The 27,993-nt window shown below is 38.0% G+C and overlaps 1 protein-coding gene across 1 annotated transcript; it reads right to left on the reverse strand.

The window, feature by feature from the left end:
- Positions 1-35: 35 nt before the first annotated feature.
- On the reverse strand, positions 36-27,991 carry RB195_000338 (uncharacterized protein; the record flags this gene model as incomplete). The annotated part of the gene is made up of 11 exons (XM_064196612.1): positions 36-121; positions 20,042-20,154; positions 20,249-20,394; positions 20,488-20,585; positions 21,648-21,744; positions 22,577-22,638; positions 22,694-22,806; positions 23,532-23,632; positions 24,260-24,475; positions 24,815-24,943; positions 27,890-27,991. 11 exons carry the CDS (start codon positions 27,989-27,991, stop codon positions 36-38), a joined length of 1,263 nt encoding a protein of 420 aa, XP_064052493.1.
- Between the last annotated feature and the right edge of the window lie 2 nt (positions 27,992-27,993).

The following is a 27,993-nucleotide window of genomic DNA, read 5'->3' on the forward strand; positions in this document are numbered from 1 at the left end:
CTAACACCGCCCTCCTCCTGCACCGATTCCCCTTCCTAAAGGTCCGGTTCTGTGTTCGTCGACGGGAATTGATGCTGTGGTGCGCAGAGTACGGTACGTCGACGTCTACACCGCGAATTGCCTGAAAATAATGGTGCTGAAAACAATGATGCGCCAGAAGAACAACAAACGCGCTCCACTTCAACAAAAAATTGATGGCACGACCACAAAAAAGCAAAGTTCTCACAGTTTCCAGTGAAGAGTTATCAAAAATTAAACGAAAATTACATCTACATGTCAATATGTGAGCTGCAGACAATTTCAGCAAATAATAATGTATTAATACGATCGCCGGGAAAAAGAAAAAAAAAAGAAAAAATTAGAATTTGCTGAGAAAATTTCAAGTCATTTGACTTGAATACCTAACACAGGGAAATATATTATTGAATTAACAGAACACAGCTGATTTTGAAACATTTCTACTAAGGTTATCCAATTTTTTTTTCGTAAAAATTACTCATTTCCCGGAAATCTGATGACGTAAAGAAAAGGAACTGGAAAAGTTAGGAAAGAGAAAAGTAAGTCATTCGCATAAGAAATATTCATAACCATTTTTTCTTTTTCTTATTTTATTCTATTATTTTATTATTCTTATTTCTCCTATAAATTCTCAGCGATCCTATGAATGGAAAGAATCATGAAGGCTCCAAAATAATGGAGAAGTGTGGAAAAATTTCAAAATTAATTAAATTTCAAGAAAAAAGAAAACAAAACAAAAGGAAAGACAGACGTTGAATACACGGCATCGAATAGAATGAGGTACGCGTAGTACAGATCTATTGTTTCTCTGTACCTTTTCTCAAATAGGTTAAAAATAAATAAATAAATAATAATAAATAATAATAATACTTAATAAATAGCCTAATAAATTTTTTCGTAACCCTGTGAAAACCCAAAATGGTGCTCGAACGAACGTACCGTTTGCGTTTTTCTCCATAAAAATGAGGTGCTGGTAAAAATTTATTAATGGGCCGATGTTTCGAGAGACAACCTCGTCTTCATCAAACGTCTGAAAATGGTTCGACGTCCTTTGATGCTATGCATATCCCATCAAACTCGTCCTCTCTCCTTGACAAGCCTCGATGTCATCACCGATAAGTACACCACCCAAAAACTCCAACCAGGAAAACAAACTGACCAGTCTCACTGACTGGAGGGACTGGAAAAGGACCCCGTCATATTGTTTGGACCAATTCACAATGTAAAATCCGAGACCGATTGGCAGAAAAGAAAAAAATAATTGTCTGGATTTTAAATAGGAAAGAAAAGAAGAAGAAATCAAAGAAAAGTTACGCAAAACGTTTGCATTTGGATTCAAACCTCCGGATAGAGTACATCCAGATTTTTTTTTGCATTAAATACATTCAGATTTCTTTAAATTTTTCCTTTTTATGCGAACGAGATTTCGACATAACAAAAAGAACATAAATACAGATCCCCACACCAAATCTTCAAGAATAGAGGACCTGAAGATTGTTGGACAAGCAGATTTTGTTCTTCCCGAAGGCTCGACGAGATTCTGGATATGGAGATCCGAAAAAACAACTTGAAATCGCCCACGTTAATAGACTTAATCGAGGACCTTCGCGAAATAAACAAATGAAGCAATATGCCCTGCGCCATAAGAAGCACAATATTATCAACAAACGTCCGTTTGTCCAGCTCCAACCATAATTTCAGGAGAAAAAAAAAAGAAGAAGAAAAGATTTCAACAGTTCTGCGTCTAAATAACCTCCTTTCCCAAGAAACGGATTGAGAAATCCTCGGAAATTATTTCGTAAACTGAGAAGAAATTGGAAATAAAATTGAAACGAAAATAATACAATAAAATATCGTGGGGAAAATAATACTACTAGTCTTAATGACTGAGGTTATCCTCAATTTCGGTTTAGTTTATGAAAGTATTCCCAGAATATATAAAACTGTTCAAATCGTAACGCAAAATCACCAATTTTTTAGATGTACAGTATTTCGGACTGCAAGTACATGTACATACATATATTCCCATTAAACATATGCACGTCCCCAGAATCCCAAAGACCACTACCATGATTAGAATTTTGAAAAGGAAAGGCTTTTTTTCAAAAAGAATGAAATAATTGGGTTCTAATTTTTTTTCAAAAAAGAAATAGTCGGTTTCTAAAATTCTCAAAACACAAAAAAAACACAAAAAATCAACAAGTCATCTGTAGCGGTGAATTAGCTCAGCTGAATAGTTAAGGACGACTAATGAAACAGAATGGATTCAAAAAATTTACGAAGTGTTTTACGTATGAAAATAGAAGGTAAAATGTAGTTAGAGAAGGAGGAGAAGGAGAAGAAGGAGAAGAAGGAGGAGAAAGAGAAGAAGGAGAAGAAAGAGAAGAAGGAGGAGAAAGGGGAGGAGAAGGAGAAGGAGGAGGGAGATGTGATGGTTGGCGGGAGCGGCTCTTAGAGGACCTTATGGGATGGAGATCAAGGTTACCTAAGCGAAAAAAAAACGCCAGATAGAGCCATAAGAAATAAGAGTTTGGTTAAGTGCCCACTTCTCAATTACACTTTACCGAAAAATAAATATATCCTGAACGCAATTCGTGAGGTTTTCATGGATGAACGTCACGATTGCTGTCGTCAAACTGATAAAAAAAACCATAGGTGCATGCAGAGCAACAGCCACAGGTGCAGTAATGAAATGCAAACTTTGATGGATAGAAAATCCATGCATTCTCTAGTGGATTACGGATGAATAAAACGACAATCACAAACAGAGATTGTGTTGAATGTCGATCTGTTTGGAATTCCAACGTCATGACAAAAAGAAAATTGTAGAACAAAGCTTTTACAGTTTTGCTTTTGTTTTCTTTCTTTTTTTTTTTGGTTTTTCCTTCATAGGGCTAATTTAAATAATAGACACTAATAATAATGAGTAAGAATAGTTAATAAGAAAAAGAAAGAAAGAAAGATCAATACCTATCATGACTATGGCTAAAAGAAATCAATAAAAAGAAGATTCTATGGTTCGTCTTTGACTTAGTGTTTTCATAAGAATACAGCGTGGAAGGACAAAGAAAAAATCATCATAGGACAAGAGCCAACGATCAGAAAGTCCTCCACTGGAATTTTCTATTGATACAGTAGATCATAGGCAGATCACTTGAACCTGATCTAATCACTAGGCCGAGAACACTCGTATGGAATAAATTTAGGAAAGTACTGCATATTATTTTATATTATATGCATATTTTGAACCGTAAAGGAGGATAAAAAAAAGATAGAAAATGGATGGAAAAACATATAAAGAAACAAAATTTTAAAAAAATATGGAAAGAGAAGCCAGGAGTGAAGAAACTGGATAGAAAAAGAAATGAAGAAAAAATTAAGAAGAAAAGATATAGGAAAGGAGCCGAGGAGTGATGGGAGAGTGTCCGAGGTTGAATAATCGTACAGGATAAAGTTTATACAGCTGAGGAAGCACATGAGGTAGAAGGCAGCTGCTATGACTAGAACTGAAGAGATATTATATAATAATTGAAGCAAATCATACTATAATATATTATTAAAATTATATTTACATTAGAAAAGGAACGAAAGATGGAATTATCTGCGGGTGGAGAAATCCTACACTTAAGATAGCTAATCTTTTTGATTCCTCTCAAATGGATAGCATTTTCGGAACCTTTCAACCAAACCTCAAAGGAATCCAGAAAATTGTGCGAGACTGAAACAACGCGACAAACATGATCTAATAGAACAACGAAACACCAAATTACATTCACATCCAGAGACATCGTCGCCACCATCACTTTTTTTCTTCTCTGGATTTAATCCGGAAAACGAAAGTAGACGATAAAATTGTGACACAACGGAATCGAATTACTACCATCACCGCCGCGGGAATTGAGCGCCATAGCGCCATTGTGTGTGCGTGTGTGTGTGTGTGTGTGGTAGTCGTGCGGCTTTTATTGATTTCGCACACGTCGAAGCACCATTAATGCTGGTAGGGCATCCATTCATTCATTCATTTATTCATTCCTTCATCCATCCATCCATCCATCCCTTCCTGTCCCATCCTGTCCCACTTTCTTACACAGGAAAAGTTCGCAACTGAACCTTACACAGCTGTCACAAACGATGCGACCTTTGAACTCACGTCAAGTCCAAAGTTCAGGACGTTCCTGAACAATGGAACAGAAATTTTAGAAAGCAATAATTACAATAATTATAATTGGAAATAATAATAATCTTAGAAAATTAATTCAACTACTGCAGATCACTGCTAAACCGCTACTAAAATAACCTCGTCGATAATCTTTTTTTTTTTAAAATACTGACAGCTAGAAATGCTTGAAAATAAGAGTAGATCATCGAAAATAAGTCTCTTGGAAGTACCGTTGCTTATGGATTCTCTACCGTATTTCCCCCTAGGATCCACGAACGTTATTTCGTGTGGATAAAGCAATAAAACAGCTCGCATCCCTCTTTTACCGACGCGCGAGCGCGCAAACGTTAATATTGCCGATTTCTTTTCTTTCTGGATATATTGCGTATCAATCCCAAGCGTTTCTAATATCTTTTTTCAGATTCCCATGAGTCACACAAATCATCCATTCTTCCTGGCGCTCATTCATTTCATTTTCAATCAGGGAGGATTTCGCTCTGGTCAAAAAGTTATGACCTATTGACTGTGACTCGAGACGAACGCTTAGGCGCTACCACGCGAACAATGAAAGAGAAATTTTAGAAAATATTTACAGTAGTAATAAATAACAATAATATTTTTAGAAAATTAATCCAATAACTGCACCATCACTGCACCACTGATTTTAAATAAATAGTAATTTTGATGATAAATAAATAATAAATTTTGATGATAAATTTAAATAAATAACAATAAATAATAATTCTAAAAAATAATGGGAATAAGAACAAAACTAGTAAATAATTTAAAAAGAAATAATATAATCTCAAATGATAAATAATAATAATAATGAATAATAAGAATAAAAACGATTTTTCCGCCAAAGGAGAGAAGTCAGGAGAAAGGAACTCCACCGGATGAACCTTCTAGTGTTTTTTTTTCGACAGTTTCAAAAGGTATTATATATTATGATATTATTTCATTAAGATCTAATAAGAATATTTTTCAGGAAGATCCACGTAGAATGAATTCAACAAATAAAAAAAAAAAACAACAGCAACAGAAAAAAAAGAGTACAGGGGTTTAAAGGCATCACCCCACGAATCTGAGGTGGTGCAGATTTCAAGTGGAGTATTCTTATAAGGGATAGTAGATAATGGAGAGGTGGGTGATTCCGTCCATTTCTTCCTAATCGCCGTAAAAAACGGCCCGGAAGATGCGGTGCGTGCACAAGGCTGGCGCGCTCCAATCGAACTCCTTTGTGGAAAATAGTGCGCCGGAACGCTCGAAGCCGTATCTTCCGTTTTTTACGGGAATTAGGAAGAAATGGACGGAATCACCCACCTCTCCATGATCTACGATCCCGTATACGATTATTCCACCTGAAATCCGTACCACCTCAGATTCGTGGGGTGATGCGCCTTCAACGTCGTTCAGAGATAACCACTCAGCTTCGTTCAGCGACGCGCATAATACGCGTGAGAGTTTGCGCCCCAGCAATGTGCCCTTAAGCAAATAGCTCTTCAAGTATCGAGGATTATTTGAAGCATAAGCGAAGAGAAGAATAAGCACGGATCGATACGAAGACGAAGAATAGCAAATATTTAGAACTTGAGGGAACTTGGGAGTATTCTCGAGGAAGAGGAGCTGCCCACTCCAGGAAATTAACATCAGGAGCGAATGTATAGGTGATCCAGGACTCTGATCCTTCAATGAGCAGGGAAAAACAGTTATCGGTGATCTGTATTGATGAAGCTAAGCTTTAAGTCTACGCCCTGAATATCATTTATGTAATTAATCAATCAATTAATTAACTCCAATTAGCAACCATTTTCTGGTCCGAGGAACATTTGATGGATACAACGCTTCCGTACTCGCGGAAAATTCAAAATAACATTATTTATATATGACCCATTATTTGTATTGTTTATTATCATTGTTACTATTTACTATTATATTATGCATTATTTTTTAAAAATATTTATCATTATATTATTTATATATGACCACATATTTGACCCATTATTTCCTTCCTAAATAAACCTCTGGTATCAAATATCGTTGCAGGATACGTTATTAAAAGAATCGAAAATATTCTGTGGTAGCACAAAAAAAAAACTTTAAAAAAAAACTTAATAAATTGTTATAGTCGAAATTGAATAAATCGTTAGTACATATCGAAACTAATTAAGGAAATAGTAAGTAAATAATAATAACTAATAATAACTCCCAACAAATAACCGTTTACCGTATCGATCTCGTGCAAAAACGCAATTAATGCGCTGTGTTCCCGTGCTTACCATCAATAACTTCCCAGGAAGTCGGACAGCGTTAACGAAAGCGGAAGCATCGCTCCTAATTCCTCAGCTGAACGTGAGTGAACTCAACTTGAGGGGAATATGTGCGTCGAACCCGTAGATGACGACATGTTAAGATCCGTACGCTGCTCTTAGCGGTTCCTACAGTAATCCGCTACCAAGAAAAGCACAAAAGAGTCCAGCGATCATAACATTTGCGGAAATTTTCACCTAAATCCACCTAATTCTCATGGAATAGATTTAATAAAAAAACTTAACCTAACTTGGACGTATGTCTTACGTACATTCTACACTTTTCACGTTACCATATCCTTGAAAGTGCGCAAATCACGTTCATTATAAAAGTTATGACGGATTCCATTACTTTTTTATTAATCCAATACTTCTCAAAACTTTTTTCTCCACACTTCGTCTGTAGGAGTTCAAAGGAATGCGAAAAATCAAATTAACCACTCATTTCAGGATCATAAAATTCTCTTAACAGTCATAAGGGGTGGGCTTCATTGTTCACCATAGAAACAGCTGCTCCAGAAGAAGAAAAATTAAAACCTTCCACTTTCTGCACGACATTTCCCAAGTATTTTCCAAAAGAAAAAGTGAACTAATATAATTTAAAAATTAAAATACGTCTGTTGCAACCGATAAATCAGCATTAGAACATAAATTAGCATTACTAAAGGATGAACGAAATGAATTATGAATTTGAAAAAAAAAACTATTCTCCTATCTAAATCGAAGGGCTAGTGTTTCTGTATAGAATTTTCGGGAAATTCTAGTGAGCTCTTCTTTTTGTTGCTTCTATTTTCTGTTTTTGCGCACAATTATGGCTGTTTTCAAATAAATAAATACAAGTAAATATAAATGAATAAAAATAGATGCAAATAAATACAAATAAAAATAAATAAATAAAAGGATAGCTTGGACGTAAAAATAGGTTAAAGGCATCACCCCCCTCTCCATAGTCTCCCATCCCGTTCACGAATACTCCACCTGAAATCCGTACCACCTCAGATTCGTTGGGTGATGCCTTTAAGTAGTCCTATCACTGCAGAAAACTTGTGCCAACAGGAAGCAGAAATTCCTCACTCAGAATCCTAGCTGCTCTAACATTCGTGGATATAAATAAGACACAAAATCTGTCAATATGAAAACGTTTACTTCAAAATGAATGGGAAAAAAGAGTAAGTGATTACGATCAGTGTAATGAGAATAAAAATAATAAGATTTAACGTTGATAACTTTTAGCGTTGTTTAGTCTTTTCTTTTGTGGAACATTTCTCGTGGAGGATCTATACCGTAATCTTATCGTATACTGTTTTCCGAATCACATTCGCCTGTTCAAAGGACAAATTCTGTCCTAGGACTGAATGGTTGCAGCGGTAATGTAGGAAATCAAAATTAAAATTAAACAGAAACAGGAAACAATATTTCCGAGATCAGAATACAACGATAAGTTAACTGATTTTTTTTTATTATTTACTACTATTTTATTTTTTATTATTATTTATTGTTATTTATTATTTATTTATTACTTTTAATTTGTTGATATTTGTAGCCAGAAACAATTCGAAACTATGAACAGAAAAAATGCAACAAAGTGGTGCAAAAAGTGCAAGACTAGAAAAAACTTTTCACTGACAGTAGCGAAACTTCTGGTGAATTTTTTTTTTCAGCACCAATTTGTCGCATTTTTTTTTTTTGTTTAAATAGCTCTGACTGTCACAGTTGTACATGGTGGTCCCAGCGCTACATTACTGAGCACAATCAGGGATTCGAGGGTACAGTTTGCGAGCATACGAGTCTTGTAGAGATTCCATGAAAGAGAAGCTCCTGAGAAGATTATCAGCTGCAAAAGAGAAAATAATTTGAAAATACATGGGAAGACAAGAACTTCAGAGAAGCCCATGGTCCAAAGAAGCAACTTTTCCAAATATAATAAAAAGTTACTGTACTCTACTACACCAGCAGATAATCTTATTAGTCAAAAGCTCCAACTTAGCTCGGATCCTCCATCGCAGCAACCTCCCGTTTCGTCAAAACAGATTATCGTTTACTATCCAGTGAGTTACTACAAGCCGCACTATCCACAACACTTCGGTAGAGTCGAGTCAAAACGACATAAATTTCAGTGAAGTTACGTAAGCGGCTGCGCTCGAAGGACCGAGATTGGAGAAGGAAGTTAGCGCTTGGGATCGAGGTGGGACCATCGCAAACTACAGTACCGCCCACCACCTCCTTCATCCTAACCGCTACGCTCCACCGCACCGCTTCGAGCGCAACCGCTTACGTAACTGCAACGGCCTTCAGGTAGATTTGACCCGACTATACATCTATCGCTGGGTGGACGAATAAATCCTGAGCGTTTTTGTATCAAATTGAAAAATACGCAAGGAAATAAAAATTGTTCCTGCCAATTTTGATACAAGGATTCGTCTAAATGAACCCTCGCAGGATTATAACATCACCGAGAACTCTAGCGCTACGTATCGCAAGTGTCTATGCATTTACTGAAGCCGCCCTGTCGTCGTTCCCTGACGTTCAGGAAAAACTATCAACGGCACTAGCTGTACATCATAGGGATCGGCTCCTTTAATATTCCTTTTTCGAGAGCTTCAAACTGATGAAATTCCAGGAATGTCGTCCATTTGTTTGATTAGCGACATGAGTCAGAGCAACTGGCCTCATCTAAGTCGAATGTACTGTAATGTATAGTCGGGTCGAAACGACATGAAGCATGGTGCATTTGCGTACGCGCCCAGAACTGCGCGGCGCAGACAGCGGCTGGGACCGAGGTGGGACCTTTGAGAGACTACAGCGATGGGTGGTGCCAGCAAGGGTCCCCACCCATTCCTAATCGCTACGCTTCACCGAATCGCCCTGAGCGAAACCGTGTACGCAGTACGTACCTGTTTCATGTCGTTTTGACGCTATTTTATCATCGTTCTAAGTGGGACCTAGTAGAACAAAGAACAGTTGCAAGACCTTTCTTTTTCAACTTCGCCATGACAAAATGCGAAGAACAGCCAGCAGTGTCGACAAGGAATAATGTTGTAATACTCATGGAAACCCACAAAATTTATTTTCATCTTCGCCTCAAACCTATGCAGCCTATGGACTACAGCTCCACAACGATAGGCGTGGCTTTCCTTGAGGATTTAAAAATCCCTCTGGACGAACAAACCACTGAACTCGTGGAAGATTTCTGCCTGTATTTCAGGAACGATGATTAACGGCAGGTATAAGAACGATATAAAACAAAGATATGTCAAAACAGAACAGCAATCAACGGCAAAGATCTATTTCTAACCAAAGATTGTCCACTGGGGGCGGGTGTAGTGCAGTGGAAAGTGATTCCGCTATGACTGTAAAATCGATCGATGGTTCGAGACCGCCCCCGTGCTCACAAAAACCTTTCATCCCTCCGACGTCTATAAATTGGTGCCAGAATTGTATGAGAGGGTCGAAAAAAACACTGACGAAAGTCATTCTATAGGCTAGACATGGGTTCCTAAACCTCAAACGATTCCGAGTTGAAATGTCGTAGTCGGCGCATCCTAAGCGGATTAATTAACGCCGGACACTTTATCCTTCATTCTTTATTCTGAAGAGCAGCGGCGGTTATGAGAACGGCTTAGAAGAAAGATGTGCCAAACCCGGAACATCCTTCAACAGCAAAGCCCTATTTTTAACCAAGGGTTGTTCATCAACCTCATCTTAAGGAAACTTCTAGATAACCTCATTCACTAAACTCTAAGGACGCTACCGTATTAAAGTTGGAGAGGGAAGTCTGAAGACTGAGAGCGGAGGTGAACGGAAGTGAAATGAGGGAAATTTAACAACAACTTTCATCGTCAGGCGAAGAGTTCAGGCCGGACGTGAAATCCCGAACTTTACGAGCGAAACGGTGCATGGACTGACTCAAGGCGACTTTTATTGCGGCAATATCCAAGGGAGAAGCAGCCTCGTGAAGATGCGGGCAGTTGCGTCAGAAGCCGTGCAGTTATGAAAACGAGAAAAAAAAGAATAATGCGCACATTTCAAACAAAACGACTTCAGGCCTTTTCACATGTGGGGTGAAAAAAAAACTCGGAATGATTCGCATTCTTCAAGAACAGCTGCCACAAAAGAATTTTGACTTGAACGAAAAAAAAAAACGAAAAGAAAAGAAAAAAGAAAAAGAAATAAAGAGCGAACTGCTCTGCTATTCAGAGAATGGCTTCGTTCGAGAATAATAATGTAAATGACGGTGCAAGACAATAGGTGGGGACGAATCCGTCGAGAAATGACAAATGTAAATGTGGGTGTGTGCTGGAGAACGTTCTATGAAGAGAAGGAGAGCAATCCAGACTTTGTCACCACTCTCCTCCTCCTCTCCTCAATGCACATCCGAACGTGAAATTCAAAATGAAACACGATAGCATGAAAGAGAAAAGTAAACGTTGTGAAGTGGACGGATACGACCAGTTGTTTGCACGTTGTGAGGAAATCGAAAAGGATTCCGGGCGAGACGGTTTGACTTATGGTCACCGGTGAAATAACTAGTGAAAAAAGTCTGAACATTCCCGTGGAACATCCAGTTTCTAATTTCTACGATAAGATTATTTCACCTTTTATTTACTTTTACTTTTTTATTTCTTTATTTAGCTTTTTATTTACTTTTACTTTTATTTTCTACCATTTCAATTCTTCGATTTTCAATAAGATATCATAGGCTTTTTTTCGTTGTTTCCACTTCTAAAAATTCCAAGATCCTTTTCCAGGAAAAGAGGAAAACGCCGTCAATTCTCCTACTCTTTTCGAGATTTTTTTGAGGATTTTTCTACGATAAGATTTCACTGGCTTTTCTGTCGGTTCTACTTCTTAAAATTCCAAGAGCCTTCTCTAGGAATAGAGGAAAACGTCATCAATTCTACCCTCCTTTTCGAGACTTTTTTTTCGTGAATATTAGATCCACAAATGTTCCCTCAGGCATAGGATAAATTGAGTCAACGAGTTTTAAATTGAGCCAACGTGCCCAATCCAGTAACGGCAGCAATTTGTCATGCCTTAAATTACCCATTAGATAAAATGTCAGCATGTTCAAAAGTATTCAAAAAATTCATATTTTTCAAATTCATAACTCGTCTAAAAGAACGAAAATGTTACTAGTTGGCCTCTCTATTGAGTTTCTCACCCCCCATTTCAGTTTAATTACCCAATTTTAACATAAATACCCGTTCATTTGGTGTTTAATGGAGCTTGCAGGTTTGTTTCCAGCCCACTATCCTAATATTCCCTCTTCTCGTTAACAGAGCAAGGTTCCCGGTGGCCACCGAGTGCCTGTTGAGTCTATTTACTCAACTTTGAGGTAGTCGCGTCGTGCACGCAAGCAGACGGAGAGGCGGAAAAATTTAGTACATAGTTGAAATGATAGTATATTCACATGAAGTGATAACACTCTTAAGTGGAAAATCAATTTTTATTTTATTTTTAGTATTTTCTAAGTATTTTTTTTTATTTTTCTAGTATTTTCTAAGTAACGTAGCGTCAAATTACGTCTCAAGTGTCCTGAAAGGATCCTAGAAAAAATATATGCGCAACAGTGTTTCTAGAAACGTGTAAGGTTGAAAAATTAATAGACTAGCGGTCCGTGATAGACCCCTTGGGGTCGTTATGCAGATCACGGGACCCTTGCTGTGGACGCCACCGCTGCAGAGAGGTCCCTTTGGCGATAGCGACCATGCTTACGGTATGGTGATGGTTGAATGTAAACAAGTAAACAATGTATTTTTTTCATTTCTCAAAAGAAAGTAAAAATAAGAAGGCTATCGATGTAACCAGAAACGTTTACAGTAAAATATGACGCTCATATAAAATATTCTTTCAATAACAGCAGGGGATATCGGAGATATCATGACGATGGATCAGTGTAAAATCTTTGTTGTTCCGGAACACTTCAGTACTTTCAAGAAAAAAATCAAAAATCGCTCAATAATCGACTGAGAAGAGGCGGTGAACATAGTCAAATCTTTAAAACTGGCTAAAATAACTTAAAAAAGGAACCTGTTTTCTGGAGGCACTTCCGCCCGAAGAAAATAAAGGGCATTACCATCCGTCTTCCATGCAAAATTGGAGAAAAAAAAACAATTTCGATGTAATCGCTCTCAGTTGCTACGAAAAGGGAAAAGAGAGAATTCATACACCTCATGGTTTCTTCTTCAGTTTCCACAAATCCCTTTTCCGAGACCCATGGCGTGGTGTAGAACACCATTAAATCTTGTGAATATTTTCAGAATAATAAATAAGTACAATTAAGTAAATATGAGAACAAACAATAATAACAATAAATAATAAACCTCGTTGAAACAATAGGTGAATTTAAGGTCCACCCAATCTCGAGGAAAAAAAAACATCGAAGGATTTCCATTACTGCCCGGGGGCGAAAGAGGATACGCTGTGAAGAAAGAAAAAGAAAGAAAAGGGATTCACAAAACGGAAAGAAAGAGAAGAGGATTTAAGCAGAAGCAGAACGAATCGACAAAATAAGAAGGTGGGAACAGCGCGGCAGGGAATATCGAATTCAAACCACATATATCCCGAGGCCTATTCCTAGAGTGCGACACGATCGATTTGTGCGTTGGCCAGCTAGAAACATATATGCGATAGCGAGGAGCCGGACCCTGCTCAGGTGAAGGAGGGTACCCGGCTCATGGGGTGCAGCTCAAGTGACGAGGATCCCTTCGCCAACCGCCCAAAAATGAAGGAGATCCCTTGGGCAATCGTCCAAAAATGAAGGAGTCCCTTTGTCAACGCTACAAAAGTGAACAGGGTCTCTTCGCCAACCGTCCAATAATAAAAAGAACAAAAAGGGTCCCTTTGCCAATCGTCCAGAAGTGAAGAAGGTCCCTTCGCCAACGGTTCAAGAATAAAAGGAATAAAAAGGGTCCCTTTGCAACCCGTCCAAAAATGAAAAGGATGCCTTCGCCAACCGTCCAAAAATGAAGAGAGTCCATTTGCCAACCGTCCAAGAATGAAAAGGGTCCCTTCGCCGCCCATCCAAGAATGAAAAGGATCCCTTCGCCAACCGCCCAAAAGTGATGGGATCCCTTTGCCAACCGTCCAAATGTGGAGGAGGTCCCTTCGCCACCCGTCCAAGAATGAAAAGGATCCCTTCGCCAACGGCCCAAAAATGAAGAGAGTCCACTTGCCAACCGTCCAAGAATGAAAAGGGTCCCTTCGCCACCCATCCAAAAATGAAAAGGATCTCTTCGCCAACCGCCCAAAAGTGATGGGATCCCTTTGCCAACGATACAAAGTGAAGGAGGTCCCTCCGCCAACCGTCCAAAAGTGAAGGAGTTTGGAGCACCGGTTCCAACTATCGCATTTACAGCTAGAAATAAGAACGAGAGACGGAAGGAGGACGTATAATATGGATCGCGGAGAAAGCAGGAATTCTATTTTGCAATTCTCTCTTCACCACCAACACCATCGTCGCACCGACTTCACAAACGAAAAGCTCCGAATATTCGCTCATTGATTTTCTTAAACACACAAGGATACACTAGTGGGCTTCACAAAACCTCCCAAATCGTGGTGGTGCGGAGCCAAGAACTAGGAAGCAACAGCTTCACGGAGTCCTTACGTCTCTTATCGAACGAAACGATAAACTTTCCGATGAATGGGATGAGATTTGATGTTTTCATCCCTTTCAAGGAACGTTAATTGATACCTTGTATGAATCCTGAATGGAAATATGGAACAGGATTGTTAAGCAACCATCAGCAAAGCGCACCTGAATAGGGATTAAAGATCTCCGGTTAGTATAGAACAGTATTTTCTCTGCATGCTCAACAAATAAACATAGGCATGAGGATAATTCAGTTTTTTTTTTGAATTTCTTTTCATTTCTTAAGTTTCTCGAGATTTTCTTCAGTTGAGCCGGATAAGAGGTTGTTTAAATTTTTTGTTCTTTGTTGAACTTTAAGCGACTTCCCCTTCTTCAGACCTTGAAAGGATGAATTTAAAATATTTATCCGATTAAACGCCTTCTCCGTTTACCAAGGAAAATCCTAGGTCTACTTTGGATTTCATAGCGAAACAAAGTATAGATCGTAACTTGGGATCTTTCGTACCGCAGTTGGATACCAAGATAAGCTGACCAGCGCTATTAAAATGGAGCCTCAAAGACAGCATACCAAAAATCAGCTGCGGTGAGGGAATCTGCGGTAAATGCTAGAGACTGGGTCGTAAGTTGCAGGATCCAAGGTAGTTCCGCTCATCTCTCCCCAATCGTCGTAAAAAACGGAGTGGGAACCGTTTTATTTCCGACGAGGTACGTTAGAACACTCCTCTACGTACACATTCTTGTCCTCTCAGCAACATATTCATTGGATTTACTTAAATAGGCTGGTGAGGAGACCTCATTGATCTTCGACCGCTCGCACGAAGACGCGGCGCGTGTACAAGGGTTTCGCGTTGAATCGTCGTGAAAAACGGCGTCTTCTACGCTCGCCTCTACGGGGATAAGAGAGAGGAGCGGAACCATGACGGATCCCACAATCTACAACCGCATCTCTTGGTCCCACTTGGATTCCCTTACCACGTCAGATTCGTGATGTGCTGCCTTTAAATAACGGCCGAGATCCCACATAATACAGGAGCGTCCCATTTTGTGATTCATTCCCCAGGGATTTTGGTGTGGATCCAAAAAAAGCAGCATAAAAAACAAAATAAAAAACTAGCTTGTAGAGAAAGAAAGGCTCCTTCAAATAAAAGTCACATAGCGCTAAGCTCTTTTTTCTCGCGCGAGTTTAAGTTTTAAAAAAAACCGCCATTACGTATGTATCAACCGCGTAACCAGACCCTCCAGAGAGTATCGTAAGAGCCACGAACTCATTCATCAACGAAGGTTTCCTGCCGATTCCTGAATGAAACATCATTAAAGGACGGAAATCGAGTGGAATTCTTCATCACAGCTCAACGTCCGACGCCTTAATGTGATGAATTAACTCAGAGAACGAGATGAATTACCTACTCCAGACCACCTCAGTTAATTTGTGGAAGGTCCCATCATTTTCTGACGCAACCCATAGGGGACCTTTTCGAGTCAAGTCAGAACACGCGTATATAATATTTTAAAAAATGCCGTATTTGCCTGTATTTTGGTATTTATTACCGTAATTAGGCGAACATCAAGTGAACTCTGCTGCAAAAACTTTAAAAAAAGTTGTTACAGGGTCCAAGAGGATTAATGAAAATGTGACAGTTTTTCTCATACGCCAGTGCGCCAAGTGTATAATTTTTTTGGTTATTTCTACAGTATGCACTCAATCTAAGCCATTCCATTATCACAAACAACCTAAGTGCACTTTTGAGGTGCTGAGTAAAACAACAGCAGCACAAAGTTTTCCATCATTAGCCATCTACTTGAGAAATTTAAAAAAGAAAAAAAAAGAGGAAGAGTTGAAGAGAGAGCAGCGGACAGATTTCACCTGTGTGCCCACATTATTCCTACACGTCTCTTCGATAAATCTTTGCATCCTACTTCCAGGATTTTTCTTTCGGGCGCTGTGAATCCTTCCTCTACTGTAATCCAGTGAAAAATTCCACTAACAAACGATGTATTAGCTTTCAAAAACAAAAATGAAATATACACATATCATTTCCAAATTTGGGAACAGCTACTGTTCAAATTTCAATTTCAAAATGGCTTGCATAATTGAAGAGAAAAACGGTATTTGAAAAAATTAATAAAGTATAATAAATAAATAAATAATGTGTAATATAATGATGTATATAAAATAAGTAAAATAGATAAAACAAATGAAATAAATAAATAAGACAAAAATAATAAAGATAATAAGTAAAATAAGTAAGTAATAAATAAAATAAATAAAGTAGAACAAATAAGTAATGTATGATATAATTATGCATATAATAATGTATAAAAAAATGCATAAAGCTACTGGAGTATCAATCCACTTGGGATGCGCCAACGCATTTTACTGCAATTCGTAATCGTTGAGGTTTTGGAGCGCTTGTTGGCCTCGGCAATGACTTGCGGGGGCCATCCGATAATAATAATGTGTAATATAAATAATATATAACATAATAGTGTATGTATATAGTAATGCATAATAAATAAAAAATAAGTAAGTGTAGAATATAAATAAGGAAATAAGTTGTGAGACCACCTACACGATAGCAACGACAGTTTTCTGTGGCCACCGGCAAAAATTGAAAATTCCCCTAATTTCCTTCGTCCCTACACTTTTAAGCAAACCATGTAAAACTTCCCTATTTTCAATTTTTCCTACTCTAATCCACTATAAATGATCAAAAGCGTTGATACTTTGAAATAAATACTTTGAAAATTAATAGTGATTGTTAGATAGGAAGAGGAAGGATTTTAGGCAGATCCCAAGAAAAAAATTATTTTATTATATAATATGACAGATTCATTTGCACTGTTTTCTTTCTGAATCCGAAGACGAAGTTGATATGATGTTTAATTGAAAATTTAAAAAAAGTAATTCTAATAAAAATTAAAACTACTGATTATTTTTTAAAAATATGTTGAAGTCTTACAGAATAATTTGTAACGAATAAGAGATTAGTGTGTTTATATCATTATTTTTATTATTTAGTTTATTAGGAACACATTTCGGTGAATTCTTCTTTTTCACAGCTTGAAAATTGAAAGCAACTCCAGTTCATTAGTTCATGATTCATTTTTTGTTGTTCATTTTTTGTTCTTTTTAAATTTTATTTTTTATTTTTTTATTGTTCATTTTATGTTTCTTAGCCTACTTTTCCCAAATATAGCTTAGTAGAGTCCACATTAACCTCGTACCAGGCAATAAATAAGGCAAGCTTTAGAAAACAATCCAGAAATTATTCAGAGAAATTGGAATATGACGACAGAGATATGACATTTATGAAAAAAAAACTATAAAACAAAAGAAATGACTACAAAAGAAATAAATTCAAATGTTTCAAGAATCTAATTAAATTAAATTAGAGTTGAGTCTAATCTAATTAACCCTCTTAGAAAGCGAAGAATTGCCTTTTTGACAAGATTATTTTCTGAAATTAAGTTAAAATTAAGTTTAAATAGTGGCATGAAGTGGATTCGACCCCACTAACTGGTCTCAGCAACAAAGAAAGCAATGGAAAAGATAAGCGGGAATATTTCTACGCTTTCATTTATTTAAATTACTATTAATAAAATGGTGTGAAGAACTCAGAAGGGCGGGTGTAGCGCAGTCGGTTAGAGGTTCCACTGTCTGCACGATTGATCGGAGGTTCGAATCCGCCCCAGTGTTCACCAAGACTTCATCCCTTCGAGGTCGATAAATTGGTACCAGACTCAACTGGGAGGATAAAAGCATTGACTTGACACATCGGCCAGCCCCCGCAAGTCATTGTATGGGCCAGATACACGTTCCGTTACGTAAACCTCAAACGATTCTGAATTAAACTGAACGTGGTGGCGAGGGTCCCAAGCGGATTGATTGACGCCAGACACTTTTTTCTTTATCCTTATTTAAAAAAACTCCGATAAGAGAAGTCATTCTGGAGAAACGCGCTGCAAACGATGGTTCCTTTTTCAAACAATATATTATGAAGCGACACACATTTGTATGTCCGTTGACTCAGTGCAGTTGACAGCATCATAGAAGAATTGTAACGTCATTGCACTTTCTAGAAAAGACGAATAATGAGATGCAGAATTTCATTTCGAAAATTCTTCTCCTCTTCTCCTTCAGCATTCAGCAATAATTTTCTAAATGTCAAGCTTTTCGGGAGGGGGGAAGAAAGAGAGCAGCTTCGCTCGTAGATCGTGAGCAAACATAGTTTTTTTTTCAATCTTTCCTATGCTTGTTCATAACTCCATCATCAATAAAGTAGTTTTTAATCGGTGAGAAAATTCACAGGTTTTTTTTTATTCCTTAATGAAATCTGGATTTTTCTCAACGAAAAAAAAAAGCACTTGAACCTTCATTAGAGTAGGGAAAACAGAAGAAACGGCAGAAACGTAGCCACGATTGATGTGAATGGACACGAAAGATGGGAAGTTTATTAGAATTTGGCTACTTAAAAAAAATAACCATGTGAAAAATAAATAAATACAAACATAAACAAATAAATAGATGTTTGTAGAAGCTTCAGTTCTTTCGAAACACAGTACCAACATAACGACATTTCTTACCATTCTTTTAATCGGATCAAATGAAAATGAGAGTTGGTGAACGTGGAAGACAGTCAATACATAAAGGACAACGGATAAAATCTCCGGCATTAACCAATCCGTTCAGGATACGCCGACGCGTTCACTTCAATTCAGAATTGTTTGAGGTTAATAGACACAAAGCCGGCCCACACAGTGATTTATGGGGACCGGCCGATGTATCTAGTCAGTTTCCATCCTCTCAGACAAATCCGGTACCAATTTATCGACCGCAAAGGGATGAAAGATTTGGTTGGTTCTACGGCGATTTTGAACCACCGATCGATCGTGCAGTCATAGCAGAACCACTTACCAGCTGCGCTAAACCCGTCTTAGTCAGCATGTAGGAAAAACAAACATTTCGCTTTGCGAAAACATGAAACTAATGGTGAGGGTTGGTTAATTTATGTGTCTCCACTAGGACAGAAGAAGAAGAGCATAATGTATGTATTCAGAAAGGAATGCTTAATGATGAGAAACAAAAACTGTAGGTTGTCATTTTTAATTAGCCCCAGGGGAAAAAGAGAAAACAGAATCCAGAAGTGCAGATGATTGATGTGAATGGACAAATGAAGGATGAGGGTTGATTTGAATTCGGCCAGATAAAAAACAAATAACCATGTAACGAACGAATAAATAAATAGTGAATAAATAAATAAATAGCGAACGAATAATGGAATAAATAAATAAATAAATAGACGTTTGCAGAAACAGCAGTTCTTCCCAAAACACAGTAAGAACACAAACAATTGATTCTTCGTTCAGTTCTGTTCCTAAATATGACATGGCGATGACAAAAACAGGCATTCACCGCAGAAAATGAGCATTTACATATGGAATCGGTGTTACATCGATGAATCTGAGCGCGCTTCAAGTTTTTTTTTCCCCACGTTCAGGCCAGAATTCTGTTTAGACGCGTAGTCGCCAAGTTAGAAGAGATTTTCCAACTCAGGAACTTTCCGTGAATTCTGGTAGATTCGTTCACTAGCATCAATGTAGTTTGTCTCCAAAGACAACAAAAAAAGGACAAAAACAAGACACGGGGAGGGCCCTTAGGTCCCACATAAAAATCCTTGTGACTTATAGTTCTGGGGATGGGATATGTGATGGGATGCTATGTTTTCAGACTCACCAAGTGAGGTAAAATTAAAGAAAAAAATCAGAATAAAAATCTAATTCAAAATTCGATCTTCATTTCTCTTGGAAATTGATAAATTCATAGGTTCGTTCGTATGTTCCTCAAGTAAAATCAAATTCATCCATTCCCAGACATGATTCTGGTGGAAAAAAAGAAAAAGAAAAAAGAGGGGAAAAAAGAAAAAGAAATAAATGCATCTGTTCACGAAAAAGAACACCTACCTTGAGTTGACGCCTTTCTATCATCAGCCTTCTCACCGACCAGCTCGGATAGGTGACCAGCTATTTGTCCGTAACTAACAGGATACTCGAATGGATCCGACTCGGAAAAACATCTGAATCTATGCCTTCAAAAAAAAACCAAATAAACTAATAATACAAAAAATTAGAGTGTGAAACATTAGGAAAACAACAAGAAAGAACAGGCACCTGAACGTTTCCAGTTTTTCATTGTCAAAAATAACATCTTGTTGAGATTCAGACAAAACTGATACTAGAAGCGGATCACATCGACAGACATCTGGGACCCTTAGGAGGAGTACAATACACAACAATAAATCAGGTCGCAACCGTATCTGAAACCACAAGTTATGAGGCTGTAGCTGGAATTTTGGGAAAAAAAAAGAGATTAAAATAATAAATAAAACTGTGTAAAAAAATAATCTCACCGGTTTCTTGCACAGAAGTAATTCTGTGGCCTTGTTGAACGCCAACGTTAACAGTTGTATCAAGGAATGACGTGCTCGAATCTCATCTTGTGCATTTCCTAAGAAAAAAAAAAGATTAAAAATTAACACCAGAGACCAAAACTGCAAAGCCCTAGGATGGATACAAACACACAAACAACAGAAAAATATACAGTTTTTGTTTTATTTGAAAAGTCTTACTGATCTTTGATCACAATAGTAGTTTACAGAGTAGTTTTTTTGTAAGAAACTAATAATATGCCCATAAACCATGTCAGCTTTTATTGATTTTGACCCTTTTTTAATCCGAATGCCGTAGAAATTTCCATCTGTGATTCTGGCATTCGTATCTGGCAAAAACAAAACATAACTTCTGAAAATAACAAAAAACAAACAAAAAACAACAATGGATCTGAAAACATGACAACCACTCTGGCAGAAACCAGAAACCAGAAAGCATCGGATATGTCTACTTATTAACTTTAATGCACTTTTAGAGCTGATAATGATACCAATGATACAAAATAGATGTATAAAATCGAAAAATAAATAAATAAAATCCGAATCTTGGCATAATGACTGCAAATATTCGATTGACTATGTGAATGTTCGATGAACGTTCGACATTCTTACCGCTTTCATCAGAACCAGGGACGTCATGTTCAGACATTCCAGGCTCTGATGATGGTGACAACGCCGTAAGCGTTAACCCTAATAAAGACTGTTAACAATTTTAACTCTTGTTTCACATTATCAATCGATAAACTGGATAAAGTATAAAGTGTCTGGCGTTAATCAATCCGCTCAGGATCCGCCACCACGTTCACTTCAATTTAGAATCCGTTGAGGTTTACGAACGCGTAAATGGCCTATACAATGACTTGCGGTGGTCAAGTCAGTGTTTTTATCCTCCCAGACAAGTCTGGTACCAATTTATCGACTCCGGAGGAATGAAAGGCTTGGGCTGAGCACTAGGGCGGATTCGAACCTCCGATCGATCGTGCAGACACAGCGGAACCTCTTAAAGACTGCGCTACACCCGCCATCTACTGTCAAATCCTACATTTTAATTGTCAGTCTAATAGATACAAAATGGAGTTCTCCATTGCTCGAAACTCTGGATGTAATCGATTGAAACTCACCTAGCGGTTGAAGCAATGAAAGAGGAGCAACGAGCAATTTTCTATTAGTCAGCTGTGGTCCAACATGAGCAATAGCGTGATCAGGTACTGGTAAGAGCTGTAATCCGAGCTTTTATTTCACCCCGAATATTCCTCATTATTTACGAAAAAAAGAAAAGATTATAATAAATATTATAAGTAGGACCCTAATAACTTTCAAGTAATTTTTTTTTGCGGAAATTTTGAACACTGATTTCTCAGATCAATTTATAAAACAAGAGGATAATGTAATAAATAATAATTATAAATAGGCTGTCAATTATTTCTAGACAATCTTTCTAAGCGGACTTTAGGCACTGATTTTACACATATTTTGGACATCGCTGGAATGTCAAGCTTAATTTTGGAAAAAAAAAAAAACTCCTTCTTTGTTTTTCTTTCCTTTACTAATCAGCCAGAACCATTACGGCTAAGTGGTACTGTTGAAATGTAGCGGAAATTCTGGATTTTTGCCAGTATGTAAGAAAATTTCAAACATGTACAACTACTACTACGAATTCTTATTTCTGAAACCGTTTTCAGCTAATGATTAGATCCCGAATCCGGAAAAAAAGATAAATGTGAAGCGATCGTACTTCTCAAAGTCAGACATTCGAGAGGTTCGAAATTACAGAACGCATATTAAAAACAAAAGATTTGAGGCGGATTTCTCTTCGAAACAAAAAAAAATCCCAGCATTTTTTTCCACGAAAATTTAATCATCTTCGACAGCAAGAAATGTTACTATAATCTCACATAGTTCGATAGGTCTTAGAGCATTGACTCTCAAAAATTTTCCCATGTCTTCCCAGAAGGAAAATTCTAAGGTGAACAAAAACCTATTTTCAATCTAGAGAACAATACAAAGCTTATATTTTTGGGAACTACCAAACGAGAATTCGACAACGTACAAAATGGCATCTGGCGAGTATCGTAAGATATTGATCGGAAAAACAGTCGTTTGTGCTGAACTCTGGAAAAAGCATACGCAGCCATTAATGGTTTACGAGAACAAAAAAAAAGTGGACCTTTCTGGGCGTATTTCCTGAAAAGGTTCGAAATATTCGTCGAAGCTGGGGTGAATGGAATTGGACAATGAAAAGCACGTACGTTGAAATAGAGTGAATCGAGCGGCTTAGCTCTGCAAAGAAAATGAAATAAAATAAAGTATATAAGAACAATATATATAATAATAAGAGAAATATAATATATAATAATAAGAGAAACGAAAGCCATAAAACACTAAAAGGAAGAAGTTGGACCTAGAAAATAAAAAATTGGATTTCAAGACTTTATCTATTTTCCCACAATATAAGAATTTTAGAAGAAAATGAAATGAGGAAAGGATCTACTTGGAGAAGGATCTTCCTAGTTAACATGGAAAAAATAAACTATGTACCTAAGTTTGTACTAGATTCACTGGTTTTTGCTATCAAAATCAAATTTTTCTAGCAATCGTCCTTGGGTACATAAAATACTTGCGGCAATCATCCATTTCTACCTTTTCCTTTTTGTTTCCCCGTTATTTAAAGGTACCAGATCACGAAGTTGACGTATTACGAGAACCCCAAGGAAACATTGGATTTCGGATCGTAGATTACACAAAAAAGCGTGGCTCCGCTCAATTCACTTTAGTCGTCCTAAAAATAACCGTGAAAAGCGCTTCAGTTCCTACGAGGTCTCTGAAAAGGTAACTACGAGGGACTTAGCTTGTCGTACCGTCACTCACTGTTGGTTTTTCTAATGTTCATTCAAAATGTTGTATATCCGCGTTTCTATTAAATTTTTGATAAATAAAGTGTGCACGAAGCAAGTGCTGATAAGTGCTGATAACGAAGAAAATTGACTCAGACAATCTCAACTAACTTCAGACTGGCGATCAGACCAAGTTGATTCCATGGATCCCCATACGAAGGATTTCCTCGAAGACTGCACCTATACAGTCGCACACAAAGATCGTAATTGCCCTTAAAAATTTTATCTTTATGTAACCACGTGATTCTACACAAAAAGCACATGTTAACAACAGGTTGCACAAACTACAGTATTATACTTCTGGATACGCTCCTAAATGCAATTTTTGGCCTACAGTTTAGAAGCAGTGATGAAATGCGACCATGCAGCGAACAGTTCCCCGTATTTAGCAGAATCCACTTGAAATTCATCTCTTCACATCCCAAATCCTCTCCCAGAGAAGAGGACGAAAAAAAAAACAGAAGTTGCGAACTCTCCCCCGTGAGTTCAAAAATATTTGTCAACAAAAAAATGTATCTAGGCAATTCCTGATTATGCCAAAACGAAACTAAGAACGAACGCAGCTGGCTAGACGACTCAAAACGGCCTTCAGCACCGTGCAGTTGCGTACGCGGCTGCGTTCGAAGCAGCGGGTTGAAGCGCAGCGGTTCGGATCAATTTGGGACCGCTCATTACTGCAGTTCGCGATGCTTCCACCTCGATCTCAACCGCTAGCTCCACCGCGCCGGCTCGAGCACAGCTACTTACGCAATAGCAGAATCAAGAAATTACAGGAGAAGAATTTCCGAATGTATAAGTATTTGTTGCTATCTACTGCATAGAAAACGAACCGAACTCACTTTGTATCTAAACAAATCGCCTAGTCGAAGACAGAGAAATGCGATGAATGCATTTCCTGCCGAAGGTGAGACGAGCTCTGCGCAGTCGCCTCGAAGTCCAGGTGAAAGAGATACAAACGACGGAATATCATGACAAGGTAGTTGATATTTCGAGCATGCCTTTAAGGATAAATCGCACATCCATGACACACACAAGTTGACCACATTGTCTAAATTCTGAAAATATCAAATTTTCAATATTTTCTAACGACTTGGAAAGGATTAAGGAGCTGGACATAGTTACCTACACAAGATAAGCAAGTACAACATGGAATGAAACACGTATCATCTTTAATACACTTTTATTTATTATTTATATTACTATTAATCATTAACAGCTAAATTTTTGGCTTTTGGTGCTTTAGCTCAATCAAATCAATAAAAGAAAAGCTAAGTATTCAATATTCCAAGATTCAAGGACAGTCGAACAAAGGTACCACCTCCCTCGGTTTGTTTCTAGAGCGAGTACGCAAGCACTTTGATTCCCATATCAACTATGTAAAAGTTGGAACTCACATTATGCATTCCACTTCCTTTCTCCTCACGGATGTGATCGATTAGTTGTTTTATTGTTGTCCAGAACAAATCATCCATCTTTAGTTCCATTGCTCGTTCAAGATCCACAATGAAGAAACGTTGTAGAAGCTGTAAAGACCATAGTTCTGGATGAACTACTACTTTTCATCCGATTAAACTTTTGAGTTCCTACTCATTCAGAGGACTTGGAGAGCCCTATAGACTCATAAAATATCCTTGAGCAAATATAGAATAAAATAAGTAATAGTAGCTTGAAAACAAGTAAATAACTGGAAAATAATATTTGAAAAAAAACTTTAGATGTTTATATTTCTGCAAAGCTCAATAAAATTTCCTATTTCGCTAAAAAAAAAAGTTACCCATTATCATTATAACAAAGAAAAGAAGAAAGAAAGAAAAATTATCTTATAAGAATTATGACGGTCTTTGGAAAAAAAAAAAGATTTCCAGATGATCCTCAACCGCTAGAATCGTTTAAATGATCGTCCTTTAGGTTTTTACGTTGACTCAGATGTAGGAAAAGGTCTGATTCACAAATAGAAAGGAAAATCGAGATCAATCAACATGACAACGCTCCAGTGCACAGTAATAGTATTTTCTGTTGTTTTTTTTTTGTAAGACAATGAAGCATCGAATACCCGGACGTGATAGTCACCTCCTAAACCTGTACCATACTGTACTTTATGGCACAAAAGTAGCGTTTTTATGAAATTGGCAATCTTGACGAAGAAAGAATGGTAGGTAATGGAGGAGAACGCAAGTATGAGCGTTGTGGCGCTAAATTCTCTCCACTAAAAAGAAGAAAAAAGCGAAGAAAAAAAGGAAAAGAAAAATCCAGAATTCTCAGGAAAGAAAGCGAATTCAGCGACTTTCTCTTTCCAAACATGCAATTTGATACGCTTGCTAGTAATTCCGTCGTCGTCCAACGTGGCAACCCACTATTAGGATAAGCAATTAAAGGCATCACCCCACGAATCTGAGGTGGTGCAGATTTCAGGTGGAGTATGCTTATAAGGGATAGTAGATTATGGAGAGAAGGTTGATTCCGTCCATTTCTTCCTAACTGCCGTAAAAAAAACGGTCCGGAAGATGCGGCGCGTGCACAAGGCTGGCGCGCTCCAGTCGAACTCCCTGTAGAAAATGGTGCGCCGGAACGCTCGAAGCCGTATCTTCCGGGCCGTTTTCTACGGCAATTAGGAAGAAATGGACGGAGTCGCCTTCCTCTCCATAGCCTCCCATCCCGTATACGAATACTCCACCTGAAATCCGTACCACCCCATATTCGTGGAGTGATGCCTTTAAGTTGGTCACCCAAACCCTGGCTACCGTTTATTTCTAGCGTTCTCGGTTTGGGGAAAGAATTTCACGTGAGCGAGTGGTGCCTTTAAGCGTGTTTTTATTTCAAAGTTGAAAAATAGAGAGAAACAAAAAGCATTTGTAAAATATTACATATCACTTAAAAGAGAATTCCTCGCTCACCAGGATAACATGATCTTGATTTTTTAATTTTGCTGATTCTTGTTTTTTTAGACCATTAAAGTGGAGCGTCAAGTGGACAAAACAGTGCGGTTGCGACCGCGGTTGGAGTAGATGTGGGACCACAGCGAACTGCAGAGGTGGATGGCGGTAGCGACGATCCTTACACGATCCCAACCGCTACGCTCCACCGCGCCGCTTCGAGCGCAGCCGCTTACGCAATAGTTCGTGCTTTATGTCGTTTTGACCCAACTATATCCCCTCTTGAAATGAAATCTAATCCATCTTTCTTTTATCTTTTCTTTCTTCAAATCCTTTCTTCAATCTACCTGTTTGAAGAAAGGGAAGTACTACTTAGACTGATTTCTGCTCGTGACCAACCTTCCACACAAAGAGACCAGTTCATACAGTCAGCGTAAAAATGTTGTGTTTGGATGACACAACGCGGAAGAGGTATGCATTGAGCACACTCTACAATGCGCTGAAAGCTCCCTCTTTACTTCTTTTTTTTAGAATAGTTTCTCACTTCTTCGTAATCACGTAAAATTACACAAAAAGCGGGACAGAAATTGAACCTCTGCAAAATACGAGATGTTCTAGATAATTTACGAGAAACAAAACAAAAGATCAAACAAGGAAAAAGTTACTTTCGAGACGACTACATAAAGGGCAGGTGTAGTGTAGCGGTTAGAGGTTCCGCTTCCTGCACGACCGATCGGAGGTTCGAATCCGCCTTAGTGCTCACCAGGTCTTTCATCCCTCCGGGGTCAATAAATTGGTACCAGATTTGTCTGCGAGGATAAAACACTGATTTGACACATCGGCTAGCCCCCGCAAGTCATTGTGTAGGCCAGTTACACGTTCGTAAACCTCAAGCGATTCTGAAATGAAGTGAACGTGGTGGTGCGTCCCAAGCGGATTGACTAACGCCTGGAACTTTATCCTTTATCCTTAAGACTACATGATCTTGTCCACGTATTATTACACAAAAAGAAATAGAGAACTGCAAAAAAAAAAACAAGAAAATTGATCCGAGAGATTTTTGTGTACCATAGAGAAGGTTCATGGCTCATCGCTTCACTCCGATACAATATGTTTTACACTGATTTTACTGAATATGCAAATACTCATAGTATAGTTGGGTCAAAACGACATGAAACACGGACCACTGCGCAAGAGGCCGCGTTCGGAAGCGGTGCGGTGGAGACAGCGGTTGGAATCGAGGTGGGACAATGGTGAACTGCAGAGGTGTTTGGCGGTAGCGTGGATCCTTACACGATCCCAACCGCTACGCTCCACTTTGAGCACAGCCGCTTGCGCAAATATCCGTGTTTCATGTCGTTTTGACCCGACTATAATCGCTACCAATTTTCACGGGTCCCTTTTCGATATCTTTATTATGGCCGCATACGTTTGAAGTAACTTCTGCAGAATTTTTTGAAAAAACAGGACAAAAGCATCTGCTCAGCTAAGATGCAGCTTAATTCCCTTCACACAATAACTTGCTTCTTTAAACTTTTAAAGTGAATTTTAATATTTCTAGTGAAAATTAGAAAACCACAGAACATGTGGACAGACCTGTACCAATTGTTGCACATAGTCAATTGTGCCCTTTTCCAAATGACTGTTACAGTTCACCAACTGATGGATTTCTGTGTATAATGCTGAGGATTCATCCATCT

The sequence above is a fragment of the Necator americanus genome, chromosome IV (assembly GCF_031761385.1).
Source record: "Necator americanus strain Aroian chromosome IV, whole genome shotgun sequence".
Taxonomy (NCBI): Eukaryota; Metazoa; Nematoda; class Chromadorea; order Rhabditida; family Ancylostomatidae; genus Necator; species Necator americanus.